Source organism: Apaloderma vittatum, unplaced genomic scaffold (assembly GCF_000703405.1).
Source record: "Apaloderma vittatum isolate BGI_N311 unplaced genomic scaffold, ASM70340v1 scaffold7446, whole genome shotgun sequence".
NCBI classification, from domain to species: Eukaryota; Metazoa; Chordata; class Aves; order Trogoniformes; family Trogonidae; genus Apaloderma; species Apaloderma vittatum.
The window spans coordinates 1-20,568 of NW_009719935.1; the positions used below are offsets into that span (position 1 = coordinate 1).

At 38.4% G+C, this 20,568-nt stretch overlaps 1 protein-coding gene across 1 annotated transcript; it reads left to right on the forward strand.

The window, feature by feature from the left end:
• Positions 1-708: 708 nt before the first annotated feature.
• Positions 709-18,962, forward strand: LOC104275005 (putative interleukin-17 receptor E-like; the record flags this gene model as incomplete). Its single annotated transcript, XM_009870832.1, has 12 exons — positions 709-800; positions 1,617-1,756; positions 1,920-1,991; positions 3,809-3,863; positions 7,400-7,563; positions 10,236-10,280; positions 10,944-11,001; positions 11,332-11,477; positions 14,022-14,081; positions 15,339-15,396; positions 17,914-17,968; positions 18,935-18,962. Coding segments are annotated over 12 exons (973 nt in total), but the record flags the coding sequence as incomplete, so codon positions are not given.
• Positions 18,963-20,568: the final 1,606 nt, after the last annotated feature.

Here is a 20,568-nt window from a genome sequence, read left to right on the forward strand (position 1 = left end):
ACACTGCTGGCTCATGTTCAGCCGGTTGTCTCCCACCACTCCCAGGTCCCTCTCTGCCGGCCGCTCTCCAGCCACTCCTGCCCCTGGAGAAAAGAGCTGTGCGAGGAAATGAGAGCAAAGTGCTGCTCTAATAGTGAGTGAAGCAGAGAGAGGTGAAAACACCAGGCAGCACATTAGGAGACGATTTACTGTTCTTAAATCAAGATCTAAATATTAGATACAAATATCAGATATGAGTTCTGAAAGTGTCGCCTGGCCTCTAATTCTGGTAAGCTCCCGTGGAACTAAACAGAGTGCTTCTTTGTAAGCCCAGTCAAGTCAGAACAGAAAAAATACAGCATTGTTTATAAGAAAGCCTGGTAAACAAGAGTAGTTGTCAAGAAAATAATAATATTGGAAATAATAATATTGGAAATAATAATAACAACAACAACAACTTAAAGTGTTGTTAGGTACTAGGTAAAGAAGTGTAGTGTCATCTCCTAGATTGCCACCTTAAACTGCTGATGAGGTTTTCCAGTAGAAACCCCATACTGGTGAAACAGCTCCTTAAGGCAAGTTGTGATAATAATCTCTGTGTGTGGTAAGGGTGCTTTTCTTTTTTGCTATTCTCCTAGAAGTGGATATAAATCTGCCTTTGAAATGAGGTCTAAGAGATAGGTTTCCTGTTGAGAAGCTATTAGATAATTTGGCACTTTATTTACACAGGTGTATAAATAAAGCAACACTGAAGGAAACTCGCTTCTATTTTGCAGATTGTAGAAACAGTGATGTGGGAAAATATATTCCAGCATGTTCGGGTGAGCGGATCTCCTATACAACTTGAAGCTGTGAGATTTTTCTGGTGACTTATATAATGACATGTTTTCATAGCTGAATAAGCAGGGGAAAAGATTATTATTTACAACTACCACTACTTATAATTACCATGTAGTTGATAAGAAAATGTGTCCAGGAAAATGTGTTTCTTGGAAATGCTAGATAGTAGATAAAGATATTGACAACCTATTTAAACTTTCGGAGATAGACTTGTGTCCTTACCATGCACTTTGGATGACTGATTTTGTATTATATATGATCTGGTTTTATATTATATATTGTCTGTTTGTAAAGAGATTGAAATTAATTTGCCAAACTGCTATCCTGATTTTGGCATACCCGAACATCCCTTTATGTACTACATTTGTCTAACACAGTTGCACATATTCTCTAAGTAATGAAACTGGAACCTTGAGATTACCAGCTTTTGTAGCAGTATTAGTGTGTATAATTCAAGTATTTGTACGTGAACTACATTACATTTCACGTACTAAGGTTAAGGTAAAACTGGTAGGTGTCCTGGCCTCTCAGTATTGGCAGTGCTAAGTTAAAACTGAATAATATTGGATTCTTATGAAAATTATTATATCTCATAAAATAAGAATACCTTTAGGAATATCAGGATATAAAAGGAATTAATTCAAACATCCTAGGTAAGAATCTACAGAGGTTGAATTTCATATCCTTCAAGGTATGAAATCTATTCTGTACCCTTTATAAAGAAACATCAAAATCAGAAATAAGAAGATAATAAAGAAACAGATATGACAATTTCATGCTTGAATTTTCTCTTTCAGCTGGAAAGTTTGATTATAATGTAGATAGGGCAAAGAAAATTATATCTGTGAATGTATCCAACTCTCTTCGAGATCAAGATTATTATGTTCGCCTGTGCCACAAATGGTTTACCTGTGAAGATGTAGGAGCATTTGCTGTGGTGAGTTAAACCTCAAAGCAGTTTGTTGAACTGGTGGAGGATGACTTGTATGTGGAAATGCCCTTTGGGGTCATAGTTCTAGGAAATCTCCTTCTTTATTTTTATTTAGCTTTACTAAAAGTCATCTACTCTCCTGGATTCATAACCATCTTTTTCATTTCAGATAAAAGGAAAGGAATCTTTCAAATCAGTTTCACTAAAGTATTCTCAGCCCCTCCCTTGTCTTTGCATTGAGGTAATAAAGTCTCAAATTTGGTATATATGCTTGTGTTTCTGATGAAAGAAATTTTATCTAGAGTTTGTGCTAAGAAAATTTGTCCTAGGAAAAATCTGTAGAAAAAGTCTCTAAACTTAAGTTTTTGACTAAGGCTTATCTGACCTTATGATTATGTAGATGTAGAAGAGATTTTTTAGGAAACACTAATTAAAACACGGAGATAAGAAGAAAATGGGATACAATTTATATTAATTTATGGAAAGTATTGTGTAAGATTAATTGCACTGATTTTTTATAAGCAGTGAAAAGATAGAAAATTTAATCTGACTGAATTCCAGCATAGCATTTGATAGAGCGTTGCGTGAAAAATTAAAAGACAAATAGAGGAAGCGGGGGGGGGGGGGAGAACAAGATTTGTAGGGTAGATTATACCTAGCTGGAGGGCTAACTTGACTATTCCTGTTGAACGGAGCTGTGCTAGTAGGAAGGTTATTTAAGGACCACACTTAGAGCAGTTCTTATGTAAATACTTTCATCAATGACATGGACACAAAAGGTGGGAACCCATTAGTGAGATTGGCTGAAAATACAGTTGAGAGATGTAATCAGAATGGAAGAGAGTCAGGATAATCAGAAGAGACTAGAAGAGAATGAAGTATAATGTATAAAGTGCAAGTTCATGAAGAACTGCTGTAAGATGTGAGTCCACATTTGGAAATAACAGTGGAGGAGAAAAGATCTGAATGTGATAGTTCCATGTTAGTAATGTATTTTTCAGATACCTCCAGATTTTTTTTTTCCTGACAATCTGAAAAGTGAGATTTTGGAATAACTTTCATAAAAAGGACTATAAAATCAAACAACCACTTAAAGATTGTCTTTCTGAGATACAAAGATATGATGTTAACTTATTTTCTTACTGAATTTTGGGGTAAGATTTACCTTGCGAATTAAGATACCTAAATGTAGATATCCAGATGTAGATACCTACATTTGAATTAGATATCCAACATCTTATAGTCAATGGAGATCTAGTTAACGCAGTCAGTTACTCAACTGACCAAATGTAAAAGGCTACTCTGGGATGTGCTGGATAGCATTGGCTGCACGGGCCAGATCTTCATGTGGCTACTGCAACAGTAATTTGGGTACTTTAGTCACACTCAGGCATGTGACGTACCTTGATATGTGAGTTGAACCTCAAGGTCTCTTCCAAATCCAGAGATTTTTCTTTTATTCTGCTCTGAAAAGTATGAGATCACTGGAAAGATATTAATGCTCTCTGCACATACACAGAGAATTCCACAAAGTAAAGTGTGCAAACAGAAGGGAACTGTGAGTAATAGAAACATTTGAACATGAATCTGAATAATTAGGGTGTAATAACAGTCATGTACATATACTTGTGGGTTGGGTTAAGTGTTAGTCCTCAGATTTTAAGGATACATCCTTCACCGTTACAAAGGCCAGGAGATCTGATATTATGATTCTTAGACGTCTTGATACCCCTAGGAAGTAATGACACTGTAAGAAACTTCATGCAGATCAAACTGGAAGACTTTCTCAATGAAATTGGGCTAAATATATGACTCGGAAACAGTAGGTATATAGTATTAGAAAGGATCACCTTAGTTCATCAGTTCCAGTCCCTCTAATGCTAAACAATAAAATAGCTGTATAACGCAAAATATCCTTTAAAATACTACTTCCAAAGCGTTCTATTAAACATAGCATCATTATCTGTGGTGGAAAGATTTTCTATCACGTTCTGTCTGAAATATTAATAAAGGGTGTATCTGAGAATCTCTAGCTAATGTCCACATTTTGGGTTATAGGGTTGGCTGGCAATTCCAGATGCAAGGAGGATACAACTTTGCCCCTTTGAAAATGGCAAGTACTGTGTGATTACTCTTTATGAGTGATTTTTGGCATCTCCAGCAGTATGTTACAATTTGAAATTCAGCTAAGGTGAAAACCACACACTGCAACACTTCAAGGAAATCGTCACATTGGTTTGTTATATTGTGGGTAAACAAAATAACTTACTTACAGAGCAAATTGTTCACCGAGTTTATGCCAATATAAGCACTAAGTAACTGTCTAGTCATTTCCCACATTTTCTTAAATCACACGCAAATGGACCAGAAGGACAAAAAGCCACTGAGGTCAGCTTTGAAATGCTGGTGTGAGAAGAGGCCTTTGAGGAGAGAGTTGAAGAAGGTGTCTGACACCCTGTTTAAAGGAGGGAACAAGGAGTTGAAAAAGAAGACAGTTAACTGCATGTGGGAGTTCTCATACTTAATGGGAAATTATTCACACAAAATGTTCCACCAGAGTTTGATTTGAGATGACAGCTGAAGAAGAAATTGTCATATTATATAGGTCTTTAGTGAAAGTTTTACCAGGCAGATAGAAAAAAAGTGTAGCCTGAAAAAGTGTTTTCAGTCCAAAATAAATGCAACAGTATTTTCCCCCAGACTATGCTCAGAAGCCCATTAAGGGACTTTAGCATTTGATTAAAAAAAATAGTAAAAAAACATGAGAGAATAAAAACACCAACCCTTAACAGCACTTCCAAACACCACTAAACTGCATAGACATTCACTGCAGTCCTTCCATGTTCTGGCAGGGCTAAGACATTTGTGTTAAACTGGAAGCAATTTCCTCTTTAGTTAGCCCAGCCTTCATTTATGATTTATTATATTGTGGCAGAATGTAGTGTTTGTGACATTACCATTCCTTTGTGGCAGTGGAGTGCAGTTAGACTAAATAAAAAGGGATTTTTATTTTCCCTCTATTTATGCAACAGAGAGCACTTAGAAGAATGTTTAAGCTCTGTCTGTAGCTCTGTCTATGCCATGTAGGCAGATCTGGCTTCAAGGTCATCAAAACAAAGCCTGTTGGCCATCTGCAATAAGAAGTACTAACTTCTATTCTTAGTACCTTAATTCAGCCCAAGGCTGGGTCTCGTGGGACACAGGTAGTTTCCTTACAGGTTTTCTCCTACCTCTACCTATTTCCTGTGCTTGGGATGGATATAGAATGATAGAATGATAGAATCACAGAATGATAGAATGATAGAGACATAGAATCATAGAATCATAGAATGTTACGGGTTGGAAGGAACCTCTAGAGATCATCTAGTCCAACTTCCCTGCTAGAGCAGGATCCCCTAGGGCTGGTCACACAGGAACACATCCAGGCAGGTTTTGAAAATCTACAGAGAAGGAGACTCCACAACCTCTCTAGGCAGCCTGTGCCAGTGCTCCGTCACCCTCACAGTAAAGAAATTTCTCCTTGTGTTGAGGTGAAACTTCCTATTTTCTAGCTTATACCCATTATTCCTTGTCCTATTACTGTCACCTCCCTCTTGACATCCACTCCTCATATATTTGTATACATTAATAGGATGCCGTCTCAGCCTTCTCTTTTCAAGACTAAACAGCCCCACTTCTCTCAGCCTATCTTCATAGGAGACATGTTCAAGTCCCTTAATCATCACCGTAGCTCTATATGCTTTACAAGTGCAGAAAATTGGGTTCGCGAATGCTGTGATTTCTTCCTTCTGTATTCTGCTGCTTCTCCTTTCCCTCCTGCTGCAGTCATTCTCCCCTCTGATGCCATCAGATCAGGACTGTGGGGACAGGTGAAGTGTGAGTTACCCAGCTTTACGTAGTCAGAGGAAAGGCAGGACGTGCTTTAGCATGCTGAAACTCTTAATGCTTGTTTCTGTCCATTTAGGAAGTTCCAATGGACAACTAAAAAATTGCACTCAGCTGTTTAAGTATATAAGGAGTTCCAGCATTTCAGACATTTTTTTCTTTTAAAATCTTTCCTTTTTCCTAACTGTCAGTTCTGTTTGCTGGAATGTCTAGAACAGATTGGTTCTTTTTTTTTGGCTCATTTCTGATTGATGTAATGAAGTTGGGATTTTAGATTTAGTTCTGTAGTAGAAAATAATTAACAGTTGTGTATCAGAAGCTTCTCTTTGTAATAACTCTTCTGGGTTAATGTAACTAAGAGAAGAAAAAACAATGTAATTATACGAGACTGAAGATGAATGAGCATCTTTATTATGATTTAAATGAGTAAATGCCGCAAAAGAGTAAAACAGAAGAAAAGTGAGGTAATAAGGCAATAAGCAGGCCTGGAAGCAAAGCTGAAGTCTTATTGTGCTGCTGTTGTCTTAACTATTAGGATTACACTTGGATTATATCTACACTATTACAGACTCCTATAACATTCAAAATATAGCCGTGAAAAATGTCAGAACCGTTTGGACCCAAGACTTTGCAGTCAGGTTAAATATTCTCTAAACGTTAGGTTTATAATACATGCCCATTTATTTAAAAAAAAACGACTTCTAAAAAAGAATAAAATTTTCCAGTGTTTTTTAAAAAACAGAATAAAATTTTCCGCTTCATAGAAAATTTTGATATTTTGATATATATGCATTAAGATACAAAGTTAAGACAGCAAGAGGCTTGGTACAATTAAAGGATCTAGAAGGTGTCTGTTAATGGGTTTAAGTCAGAACATAGGAAATTCCACCTCAACATGAGGAGAAATTTCTTTACTGTGAGGGTGACAAGAGCACTGGCACAGGCTGCCCAGAGAGGTTGCGGAGTCTCCTTCTCTGGAGACATTCAAAACCCGCCTGGATGCGTTCCTGTGTGGCTGCCCTAGGTGATCCTGCTCTGGCAGGGAGGTTGGACTAGATGATCTTTTGAGGTCCCTTCCAACCCCTAACATTCTATGATTCCATTAGAAAATATGAAAAGGTTTTATTTCAGGATATTTCCAAGAAAAGCAATAATAATAGGACTTGTTGTTATGCTATCACAGAATCATAGAATCATTAAGGTTGGAAAAGCTCTCTAAGATCAGCAAGATCAACCATCAACCCAACACTACTGTGACTACTAAACCATTTCCTGAAGTGCCATGCCTACGTGTTTTTTGAACACCTCCAGGGATGGTGACTCCACCACCTCCCTGGGCAGCCTGTTCCAATGCCTCACTATTCTTTCAGTGAATAAATTTTTCCTACTGTATGGACTTATTTCAGTTTACCATATACAGTTAACTGAAGGTCCTTGGTTAAGGATTTACTTGCATTACACTCCACCTTTGATTGATGGGCACCGAATATGCCTCCTGTGCATCCCATGGTGACACCTCTCTGTCACCATTCTAGGAAACTGGTAAGACAGTTAAGTACCTCTGATAAATGCCAACACTTTGGTGGGATGAATTCAAATTTTACGCTGTTACAGTGTGAAATGCTGCAGTTCTGATGATGGTGGAAATGACAAAGAAATGGAAAAACAATGCTTTTGGTTTTATGCACATGTCGGTACCAGATTATGAACAATTTTGATTCATTTTTAGACATCTTGAATAACGTTTCCACTCTTTGTTCACAGATACAAAGGTGCTGTGGGATAATATTGTTTACAGCCCAGCGACACAAACCATAGCTTGGGAGCCAGCCTGTCCTGTGCTTGTCATGGTTAACCTATGCAGGTTAATGAAGTCTAACGACCACTGTGAAGATATACCGAACTCTTCAAAAAATTCTCCTGAGAAAGTAAGAGCTACGCAGATTTATTCAAACTGAGACTGAAGCCCATGACCAAAGGCATAATGTGAAGACTTTGAATAAGAGCAGTTGCGAATTACTCTTTTCTGTGATACTTAAAACCACTCGTAATCACAGCCTGGTCTTGTACGCTAACCACACAGCTTATTCAAAGAGTCCATATTGACTGACTCACTATTAAGAAATAAGAAGTAGAGATGACTGTGAAGCCAGTAATGTTTGCTAAATTCTTTGATGTAAATAGGGTCTGCTTTTCATTTATAGTAAAGGCATGATTCATCTGCCCTGACTTTGCTGTCTAAAAGGCTATTCATCTCAGATTCCCTTTAAAGCAAGCAAATGAAACGTGTTGAGAGGACAACTCTTCTCTTCTGGAGATAGGCATATAAGAAAGGTCAGGAGGGTTTCTCTGTGAATATAACATTCTATTCACTGACTATGAAAAAAGTCATAGAAACATAGAACAGTTTTGGTTGGAAGAGATCAAAGAGAGGTTAGAGTCCAACCAAGAGACGTTGGAGTCCAGCCTCTGTCCTAGCCCTATCAACGCCACTAAGCCACGTCTCTCAGCACAACATCTACCTGTCTCTTCAACACCTGCAGGGATGGTGACTCCACCACATCCCTGGGCAGGCTGTTCCAATGCCTGACAACCCTTTCAGTAAAGAAATTCTTCCCAATATCCAACCTGAATCTCCCCTGGTGCAACTTAAGGACATTTCCCCTTGCCCTATCACTCATCACTAGGGAGAACAGACTAACCCCCGCCTCGCTACAACCTCTTTTCAAGTAGTTGTAGAGAGCGATGAAGTCATTGCGATTAGATAAGTCCATTGTGATTAGATCGCATTTGGATATTTAACATTTAGATGAAGCTAGAGATGAAGCTAAAACTCTTTAAATCTTACTAGAGACATAATCGTACCCTGGTAGGCCATGATTCTTTTGTACTCTGCTCGGACCTCTTTGAAGTACCTTCCTCCAATGTCTTGAAGTTGTGAATGTTGAAATACTGGGTTCCTAAGTATTTTTCCTTTAGTGTTCTTCCAACACTTAACGTTCTAAAGTTGAAAAGAGTTTATACAGCATGTATCTGGAAACGTTTAATACTTCAACCTAAAATCTCATGATGCTGAAGGAGACTTTTTTAATGAGGTTGGTTAGAATTCTGGCTTTCATCTTGGAAAACAGGTTTTAGACTTTCCTGACTGTGGAGAGAAGCCAGTAAACTCGAGATAACAACTGAAAAGGCAAATAAAATCATATGCAAATTCTTATTTTTTGAAACTTTAGGAGTATTATTCTGCTGACATGATTTGGGAGGTGCTGACTCACGGCTGATGAATGCTTTTTTGTTTAGGAACTCCTGGCCAAGTGTTTAGTGATTGTTCAGAATCACCATTTTATGGGTTTCAACAAAGCTTTGATATTGGAAAACCAAATATGTTTACATATGAGTGGTCCCTGAGGGATTCATCATCTGCTGACAACAAGCACAATTCATTGCTTGCAGGAAAGAAAAAGAAAAGAAAGAAAAATAAAGAAGCCTAAAATGAGGTTCGGCTGGTAACGATCATATATCTATTACCGAGAACACAATCCAAGATTAGTTTATTACAGATGATGGACGCTTTCCTGCATTTATTAATAATCATGGACAGGATGAATTTTTCCCTTTCTTTTCTAAATCATCCTAAAAGGTTTGCTATTGAATCTGGTAACCCTCTGTAGTGTGCTGGAGACTACTGCAGAGGTTCCACCCATAGCGCCAGCTCCCCCAGTAAAAGCCCATAGTGCTGTGTGCTCTGCCACCGCGCACATGTACCAGCTTAGGCCCCAAAAGCTACATAACTCTTCTCTTTAGTTAGGGTGGGGCTTTCTCATTGTTATTATCAATGGCAATGCTGTTGCCGTATCGAAGTGGACTCTTCCAGAACTCTATTTGGTGGCACTACTGTAGACATACCCGAGGGCACCCATCATGACCTTCTCAAAAAAATTACAGGAAAGAGGTGTTGCTTTCGTCATGATGCCATGTGTTGTGTGTGGGGTACATTGTGCTGAATCACTTGAGCAACGGTGTTTAAGTACGATCGCTTTCATGGGTTGTAATTGTTTATAGGAGACAAAGCTTTTTTATGGTGAAGCCCTTGGAGGGTAAATAGTTGTTAACCAAGTAAGCGGCATTTTGTACATCACTTAAGTGGATAACTGCAATTTAGCCTATGTTTAAGTCTTTTCTGGAGTAGGGATATGAAAAATTGAAAAATTTCTCAACTGAAGGTGGAACAACACTTTGGGATATATGTTTAAATGTTCTGCTGAGTTGTTGATGAATGGTAAATAAGAGACTGAAACAAGATGACTGTGTAATCAGAAATCTGCAGGTGAGCTACCATAGAATCAAATAATTTAACTCTAATGGATTGAACTGCTATAAAAAATGCTACACGTTACAGATAAAATGAGGCAAATTATGCAGTAATTCAAAGTAGCCGTTGTTTCTGTTCACACCGTTTTATATGATTAACTTCCTGGGATATTTATAAAGTAATCAAACCAGTTCCTTTCTCAGTAATCAAACCATGAAAATTTTGGGTAACTGACTGTGAAACTAGTTAATGAGACTAACTAATGCTCTGTGCTCTCTTTTCAAGCAGGTTAAATATTCTCGTGTGGACACCCACCCAAGACTTTGCATGAAGGTAAATTTCTTAGTAAAACACCAATTAACTGCCCTCTTTCTGACAGCCCTAAGAATATGAGTTGCTAATGTTCTTTAGGATCAATATTTTGTTTCACAGCTCTGATGAATGGGAAGTAAGATGAACAAAATATGACAGATTAAAAAGAGGTTCTTTGGACATGCTGCAGCAATGATAGATAGAGCACAGGTCACATTGTGCCCTCTGTTTTCTCTGCTTGAGAAAAGCAGGGAAAAATGGTTTAGGTCAATGCAAAAACTGATTGAAGCATGCACTAAAGTTCATATTTCATATTAAATAATTCATTTTTCATATTAAATATTCGGTAATAAAAATAATGAACACATAGTATTTACTGGAGTACCTTTCACTGTAGTTGAGAAAGGAATGGCACATAAGGTTATTATGGACATATCTTTTGTTTTCTTTTAGAATACATTTAAGTCAGTAGAAATGCATATTTCTGTATATAAACATGTGCATAAATACATGAGGAATTGCGGTTTCTAATTGAAATCAAGGTTTGGAAGAGACCATAGACCAGGAAAGCTGTGAATTCACCTTGTGCAACTTTCTGGAATGCACTGATCATCTCTAGTTGATTCTGTAGCCACAGACTGAAACTGAAAAATCAGTTTTCCTAATTGATTTCTCTGCTTTCAGTTTACAACCAAGCAAGGCTCTTGGGTTAAATGTCCATTTGCTCATGGAGAATTTCCAGGTAAATATATTTTTAATTACATAATGTTAAATTGTGAAAAATACTTCAATCCGTCACCAGATATGAGCCATCTTCAGTAAGTGAGATGTGTTTACATCACCATATCTTGTAATTTATGGCAGAGATTTGTCAGCTTGCTACTTCTAAGTTTCCCCAGTAGATCAAGTGTTTACCAGTATAAAACTTAAGTTGTGGGAATAAAAATAATTATTTGTCTGTCATTTGATGGCACTTATCTATTTAAAAGACATTTATTTTAAAAATGACCATTTAGAATATAATATATGGTCCCTGTACATCTAAAAGTAAGTTTTTTTCCCCTCACATCAGCTTGGAAAATGAGAACTGCTGCAGCTGCAGAACGAATACAAGTTTTCTTCACATCCCAAACCAAGGCACAGTTTTCAGTGCTTGTTTGTAACAGGACGCAGCTGGCCTCATGTGAATCTGTTGGGATACACCATTCAGTATCTCTGGTATGTCAATATTGTTTCTTAAACATTGTAAGACTTTTAAACATATCTAACTGCATTCAGTTATTATTCCATTTATCACTCTGCAGCTTGAAAGCATTAATAAACTCATGCATGTACATACTGGAACAATTACTGGTACATTTTTAAAGCATGTAGTTCTAATTCTGATCTCACACTGAAGTGAGAAATAAATAAGGATCCTGAGGTCAAATGAGTCACATCAAAGGAAGTGACTATTGAGTAGAACCTTAATATTCTTTTAGCATTATTTCTGTGGTGTAGTGTTTCTATTATGTATATAGGAAATGTTAGTGTTAGTGTTTCATATATGGGTCACTGTGATGCTGCTGACCTGGCAAATCTCATGTCATAAAATGTCAGACTTGAGGCATAAATCCATGATGATCTTGAGCCACATTTTTTCTTGCAGCTGCCAGAACAAACTCAACACACAAAAAAGTAAACTTTCAGCCAAATTAGCTTTTTGAGATGGCTGACTCTGTGACTGCACAACCACTTCTTCCAGAAAAGGAGGGGAGAGAGGAAAAAGATTATGGGAGGGTGTGATTTCTGTTTCAGGCAGCAGCTAGTTATGAAAAGGGAACCCCATTCTTCTCTTGCAACTAAGTCTACATGCCATGCACTCTCAGTGCAGCACTGTGGCTTGCCTTTGTCCTTCAGCCCTGCCTACCAGAGTTCCCTTGTTGGACTGAGCTGTGATCTACTGAGAGGTGGGATCAAAGAGCAGAAGAATGACCATAGCATTATTTTTCAAATAGGACAATGTAGCAGGGCAGGTCCTAGGAGCTACTAGGATTAGCATGCTGAAAAGCACCCTGCTTGTTCAGCAGCCAGCCCCTCAGCAGTCTTATGTTCACCCCTAAATGTGTGCTCCTGCTTGCTGCTCCACTGACCAAGTACATGAGGTGTCCTATGGTGGATTTTGAGAAAGCTGAGGAATTCAGATCTTGCAATTCCTACTGTGCCCATTGATTTTGCTGTAGGGGGATATGCTTTAGAAGACAAAGCATGCTTCAGCTACTACAGCTGTCCGCTTTTTAGGATATATTCCAGCTCTACTTCTTTATTTGCCACTGTATGCAGACACTTTTTCAAGTACCTCTGAGGCTTTCAGTGTGCAGGGTGTGCATACCAGGGGGTAGCTGATATCAGGCAGATATCAATAAGGACTTCTTAAACTTGAAGGTGTGGACGCTGAAAGCTGAATTTATTTTCTAATTAATCAGCTTATGTCTTTATTACATCACTTGTACTCAATGTACTAGAGCAGCTGTTAAAAGCAGAGTTTTCCAGCTCAGTTTTGCTGCTCAAACTGAGGGCATGCTTAAGTGGAACATGACAACTGCTCCTGCAGGAGTTCCCAGAGCTGAATAGCTGTGGGGAAAATCCTGGGGAAAAAAACCCAGCTGTCCTAATCAACACAGGCCACAGAGGGCATATTAGGGGGCCTGGTCTAGTCGAGAGGTGGCGTCCCTGCCCAAAACAGGGAGGTTGGACTAGATGATCTCTAAGGTCCCTTCCAGCCTAGGCCATTCTATGATTCTATGATTCTGGCACTATCAAGAGTCTGTTCTAATGGGGCAAGTTATCTGGGAAAAGGCTGCATTACTGGCAGAGACCTGTACGGTAGAAGAGTTGACACTTACAGTGGCACTTCCCTTCAGCTAGCTTATTTCACATGAAATCTATGGAGTTTAGACCTTCTGGTTTTAAAGGTTCCTTGTGTGAATTCCTAAGTGAGAAGGGTAACAGTGGAGCACCAATAAATCACAGTTAGGTGTTTCATGAAGGGCACTGATGCATTTAAAAATGCTGTCATGTCCTCTTTTACTATAACAGAATGGGAGCCCACAAGAATTACATATATTACTGCCTCAGCACCATGAGGAGCAGGCACAAAGTTTTCAAGACTTAGCTCTGTGTTCCTGAAAACCAGTCATGCTTGAAGAACATATTCACTTAACTTGCCCCTAATTACTTTAGGAGTTTGCCACACTGAAGAGAGCAGTGTAGGATTCATAGCTGTTAGTAGAGTAGCTAACATTATTTTGAGGACAAACCATAATCAATCAAATGTTAAGTATCAGAACAGTCATTTAGGACAATTTTACCCTGAGGCTGAACTTGTTCTCAGCACACAATGTGATGGGGAATTGAGAAAAACTGTAAAGAAAGGCTCATTCCTTCAACTCAACACTAGGGAAAAGAAGTGAAGATGCTCATTAGCTAACCTGGTGTGAGCAGCCATGGCAGGCAGGCTGTCCTGCCTTATGATGCTTCATAAAATGCATGAACATTAGCCCTCTTCCTGCGCTGCCCAAATTGCACCTGGTAAAACTACACCAGCTGCTTATGGCTATTGAGATGCACAGATATCTCTGAAAATAAATAACCTTCCCTAATATATATTTTATTATGTTGTATTGTTGGCAAATGAACCAAAGAGCTGGAGAGAGACACAATACATTTTCATTGTTCCAGGGTATCGAAAATAAGAGTTTTCGATTTTTTTCTTTTCATTAGGGAGATTCTGTATCAATCACTATGTCACAGGAAATGTGTGAGTCAACAATTTGCATTCAGGTATGTGTCTTGATTTTGCTGGGTACTCTGTGCAAAATAAACAAATAAAAAAAAAAGAGAAAAAAAAAAAGAAAACCAGCAGACACTTTTGCTGTTTTCTCCCCCCAGCCAAATGTGATTACTGGGTGAAAGGAGTTGGCAAAGAGCATTATTTATAGCTAGATGTGCTGCCTCTTGTTGGGATGACATTAATTAACAGAGAAGTTGCTCTCCATGATTTTTCTCCTTTGTCAGTGACAGGTAAAGGGCTATCATCAGGAAATCACTAATCCTGTCTTTGTATGCTCCTTTGTAATGAAATGTTCCAAGGTGTCAAAAGATCCAAGCACATCATAGATGATTTTTTAAAAAAATTGACATTAGCTCAAAAAGGTTAGGCATATAGCAAACAGCATGGGAAGTGCATAGTATGCTAGAATTAGCCCTTTTGAAAGCAGAGCTAAGCAAATTATTTCTGACATTTTTGCACATTATTTCTGTAGCTGAACTGTATTAAGATGACACTAATAGAAAATAAGCATGAAGCTGATAGGTTTATTCCTCTCTGGAGTGAGCGTTCTCAGCAGACACCAGGACAAGAGAGACTGACAGCTGGAGCTGTGAGGCTCCAGCAGCTGCTCTGGAAGGGTCTTGTTACCTTCACTTTCTGCTGCCAGGAAGGAAGGGGCAAGATGAAAGTGAGATTGGCAAGAGCCTCTGGGTATTGAAAGTTTTTCTCCTATCCCTAGCAAAAAATGAAATTTGGTGGTTAAAGATTGGCAAGAGCCTTCTGGGTATTGAAAGTTTTTCTCCTTTCCCTAGCAAAAAATGAAATTTGGTGGTTAAATGAATGTTTTCTTGCATAAATAATTTATTGTGAATAAGATAATATCTTTCAGACTACAGTTCTCTCTCTCGCCCCCCCAAAAATCTAATTCGCTTTAGCATTTAGAAACGTGAAAGTGAAAAAACAACTCACTTGAATATACACTAGACCAGCAGTCTCCATATAATTTATTTAAAAACAGATTAAAAAATCTCTCTCTCACCCCCCAAAAAATAAATCTAATTCGCTTTAGGATTTAGAAACGTGAAAGTGAAAAAACAACTCACTTGAATATACACTAGACCAGCAGTCTCCATATAATTTATTTAAAAACAGATTAAAAAATGCAGTCACTTGAGTAAACGAATAAAGCAGTGTCATTTTGTTAACATAAGTGTTTAGTAACAGTTCTGCTGAAAGGGGAATAAGACTCAATTTTTTTTTTTTAAAAGGGCTGGAGGACAGATGTAGATTATTCAGTTCCACTGCAGATCTGTGATATCCACTGTGGTAAGTATGAATGATAACAAAGAATTAGGTCTCAACTGTACAGAAGAGAGTGTCTCGGGTGAAGTGTGTTTTCACTGGGAAGCTGAGGTGCATGTGGATGAGTGCGTGGGAGCTGGATATGCTCGCCTTCCCTTACAGACGACAGGCTCGTGTACCTCAGCTAGCTTTAATTAGCTACTGCGAGGACAACTTGTGTGGCTGGCTGTTTTCTTTGCTTCCTGGGTGAATTTTCCATCCCCTGCCAAGTTCTGCATGCCACACCTCTGCTCACCTTGCTGTTGGTGCATGAGGTAGCTCATTAAATACAATTCTTGGCGGGCAGGCGCAGAGCGCTGTCGCTGTAGCGATTGCAGCACAGCCCTGCTGCAAATGGGACACGAGTACTTCCCTCTACTGCAGGAGGACAGTGAGGATATTATTATGACTTTAGGCACATTCAGATATGCTCATGGAGTCAGAATATTCTGAAATCTCCAAGCTCTGAAACTCAGGCCTTGTAGAAGTTAATGAGTTCAGAGGAAAGTAAGGCTGGGGGAGTTTATGGTGAAGAGTGCCAGAGTGGAACTGGAAAGTCTAAAATGAGTCAAGATGAGAGAAGGCTCAATCTGAGCACTGTCAAAAGCATCTCCCCAAAACCACCCAAGCAAACTACTTCCCCTCCCAGTTCACTGTAAACATAGTGATTCTTCTGACAGATTTTCTGTCGTCTAAAAATACCTGTCAGTTAACTATAGCTTCAGACTTGGAAGCCTGATACTAAAAAGGAGGGGGTTGAATTTGGCATCCAAATATAGCTCTCTGTGCGAGCACTTGCGTAATCCTAGTTTAGGTTTCTCCTCCACTTAAAAACTCCTGACAAGCCCACTCAAGGTGAATCAATTAACTAATCAGAGTGTTGTGATTCATGTAGTCTGAATGCATCTTCCTTATTCATATTTTCCTTTTAATAAATGTGAAGGGTACAATGAAAGCCTGTATAATAATGAACGACTCCAGAGATGGCAGTCTGGGAATTCCCCTTTACCTTACAGCATGAGAGAATGGGTCCATGTGTTAAGTGAAAAATGACTGGAGAACTTTTTAGGCACAGTATTTGATTAAAATGTGTAACTTTTTGTCATGAGTCTTTGTTCCAATCAAGAATTTGTGGAGATTCAGAAAAAAAGAAGAGAAACTCTGTGCGTATCAAGACTAGCAGGACTGTAATATGTGATAACTATGTTGCATAGAGGATATTAACCTCGTGCTTCATGGATTCTGACACACTTTATAATTTTTTGGATAACGTTGTCCACATTAGCGGTTTGTAATTCCATCTCTGTCAGTTGACCAGGAAGGGGTTGCCAAAATCCCTCTCAGAGGCAGATTTTAAAATTCAGTGTCCAAGACAGGATGCTGAATGAGGTGGGTCTGACTCATTGCTGTAATTCTTATGTTCTCAATGACTTGTGAGGAGCCATCAACTGCTTGTCACGTGTAGGAGTTTTAATGTAACAGCAATAGCATTACTCTTAAGGACTTTTGAATTCTTAAATGCTTCTTTCCTATAACAAAGATATTTTCTCAAGCATTAGCGTTTTTAAATCAGGAGATGATGAAAACCTCTTAAATACCATGACACTGGGGGTGATAAGTCTTACATGGGGATGCTATTGTGTTTGGACCTAAAATGTTAAGAAAAACAATCCACATAAAGGGTGAAGGGAATATTAAACCTAAGATTTGTCCATAGTTTGTGACAATTTGGATTATACAAAATGTCAAAGTAAATGACAAATAGTCTTATGATGGCAGAGTGAAAATAGTGAAAATATTTACTGCTTAGGTCTTTGTAGAACAGAAATTTACATTGTTAAGTATCACTGTTAAAGATGCCAAGTGGCGACAGTGTGTCCAAAAAGAGGGAGAATGTTACTAACATGTATTTTGTTACTCAAAATCAAGGTTCCAGTGATAACAGTATCTATTATAAAAAAACAAGTAAAGGGTAGGTGACCATCATGAAAGTTACTCTCTTTCCAGCTGCAAGAATACTTTTTGGCCATATAGAATGCATAAAAAAAACAAGTAAATCAGGGTAGGTGACCATCATGAAAGTTACTCTCTTTCCAGCTGCAAGAATACTTTTTGGCCATATAGAATGCATTATAGTGCAATGTGTTACATCAGCAATAGCGCAATGCATCGGTATAGTGCAATGCATTACATCAGTAGCTCTGCTTTGGAGTTAGAACAGCTTAGCCTTATTTATTCTACAGAGAATGGAAATGGACTTTTTTTTTTTTTTGCACTGACTCAGAGACAAAACTTTGTTCTTTTTAAATTTTATTTTTCCTTTGACTACTTTCCTGGATTCTGTTTAATGTAGCCAAACATTCTGAGACATTATTTCACCTATTAAAGAAGAAACTTATCTAGTCTGAGTGAAACAATTACCCAAATGAGTTAATGTGAGACTGAATATGTGAATCATAATGAAAACAAAATGGCAACCTACATTTGAACTTGTTTCTTCAGGTTTTCGTGGTCAGACATACAGTGATGGAAACCCAGCAAAGGCCATGACACACAGGTACCCATCCAATGTAGAGTTTAAAACATTTCTGAGAGTCGATAAGAGTTGTTAATCCTGAAAACATATCACTGGCCTCTCTAAAGAACAGAGCACTGCCTGAGTGAATTTTCTACTAGCCAGCAGAAATATCAGGTTCCCCTGTCTTCTCTTTCCTTGTCCCCACTGGAGACATCTCTTGCTCCTCTCCTCTTGCTCGCTTGCTGTTGCACCATGGTGCAGTGTGGTGTTGGAGGGAGCTGCTTCTCTGCTGAAGAGAGTAGACAAAGACAGACAAATAACCAGTGGAAATGAGAAGTTTTTAAAATATTAAGGTGATTTTCAGGAGTCCTGGAACAATCTCAGACTTGCTGACCATGACATTTGCATTATTAGCCCCTGCCCCCTGCATTCTCCCTGACATTTGCAGGCAGATCAGTCCCCTCTGTGCTTCCACTCGTTAGATATGTCTGCTCAGCTGTTCCAGTGCTTCTTTTCATTCCTACAGCCCTTTACAAAACATGTATTCCTAGGCTGTAGACAAATCAGTAATTAATGTAGCCCATGGATATATGATATGATAGATCCTGAGCTCTTAAAAATCCTCCTCCATTAATAATACCCTTTTCTAGGGCAACCTAGAACTTCAGAGAGAGTAGAGATGTTCTGAAAAGCCCATGTTCAAAGACGGGAAGAAGATGCAACCTTGCAGATGTTATGTCATGCAGTTGAGAAGGAGCTACCACCTTTGCTTTGAGGCAGTCTTTGGTTCTTCCCTTCTCAGAAGACGCTATTTAGAATAAAATGTCCTGGTCTTGTTCATTCATATGAGTGCTCTTTGGACTCTGACAGTCAAAAAATCCACAAGCTGTAGACAAATGGTTACATTTGTTATTTAACTCCAGCTAGATATGAATGCAGTGAGCTCTCTCACACTTCAGAGGGAAAAAAAAGCCAATCTTCTTTTCTCTTCTGTTTTTCCCCTAGAGTGAAGAGTGTCCATTCCTTGCATTGAATTTAACAACATATTTTCAAGGTCCTTGGTATCTTCTCAACATCAAGTTCTACTTTGGTGTAACTTGCAAACCTTGCCCAACTGGTCATCTCTCATGTTAGTTGTGTCTACTAATTGCTGTGAGATTATTTTCATGAGTGAAGAATTTATCAAGTTAAGCCTATTCTAATATGTCCAAAAGAAGCTGGACTATGATTCCTTATTTCCCAGTATTTCAAAACAAAGAACATCTTAGATCGCTTAGAGAATCAGGTTTACATTTTCCTTCTACCTTAATATTTTATATACAATATGCTATAAATGAGTACTTTCGTAGTACCTTGTGTACCCATAGAACAAGTGTTTGACATCTCCTTATTTGTAACCTTTGCTTCTAAACCGGAAAGTAAAAGTTTTTGAGAAATGAAGAATGGAGGAAGTTTTCTCAGCTTTGTTATATTATTCTTCTTTATAATTTCCTTTGTTTTCTGATGCCATTCTGATGATCTCACCATGACAGACTATATTCCTTAAACTGCTTTCTGTGCTTGCATTTGTATTTGGCTTCGAGATAACTTTCTATTTGACTGAGGAGGTACATGTCTTGGGTTTGATAACTATTTAAAACTGACATTTAAAACTGTCCAGCCTAGAAGGAAACAGTGCAGTGGAAAGAACTGAAGTATTTTTTTTCCATTATATCAGTATTCATTCTCAATTGTTGAGAATAATGTTACACACTGTACTGATTATCAAACATTTGGCCTTAATTTCACTGAGTACTCCTGTCACACATCCTTACTTCCTGTTGTGCAACAAGGAAATAAGTCAACTAAAAGATGGTTAATGGCAAATCCTGAAACCATGTGGAATTGCTCATGTGGGATCAGGAATATGGGTGGGGAACAAGGGTCTGGAACAAGAAGCTGATCAATAAAAAATATTTTCCATCTGAATCTGTTTTTTTTGTTTGTTTGTTTTGAAACTTTCAAAGGGCAATTTACAGGAGACAGATCTACTGTGTGGAAAAAAGCAGATGTGAGGTGCCCTGAAGAGGACAAATTCTGCTTGGCTCCTTTGATATCAAAATTTCATTGTGTAGACTGCACAGCTATTAGATATTTTCTTACTCCAGGCAGTGCCACAGCTCCAAAAGCAGAGGCGTCAAGCTAGCTTTCCTAAAGTCTTTACTTAACTTGCTTTGGCTGTGAAATAGAAGCACTGATGTGTTCAAACATCTGCTTTTCCTTTAATAACGTCCAGACTACAGCCAGAAACAAGACATTCAATCATTCAACTGAGAAAGCATCATAACGTTACTCTCTTTTTCTGTAGGAAAGGTTGATTTGCACAGTGTGCTTTTTATTGCAGCAAAAACCTTAAAATCAACTTTGTGAATATGCCCTCAGACTGAAAATGAATCAAATTTTATAGAATCATAGAATCATAGAACAATTCAGGTTGGAAAAGACCCCTAGGATCATCGAGTCCAACCATTAACCCTACACTACAAGTTCACCCCTAAACCATATCACCCAACAACCCATCTAAACAACACTTGAACACATCCAGGGATGGCGACTCAACCACCTCCCTAGGCAGTCTGTTCCAGTGTCTGACCACTCTT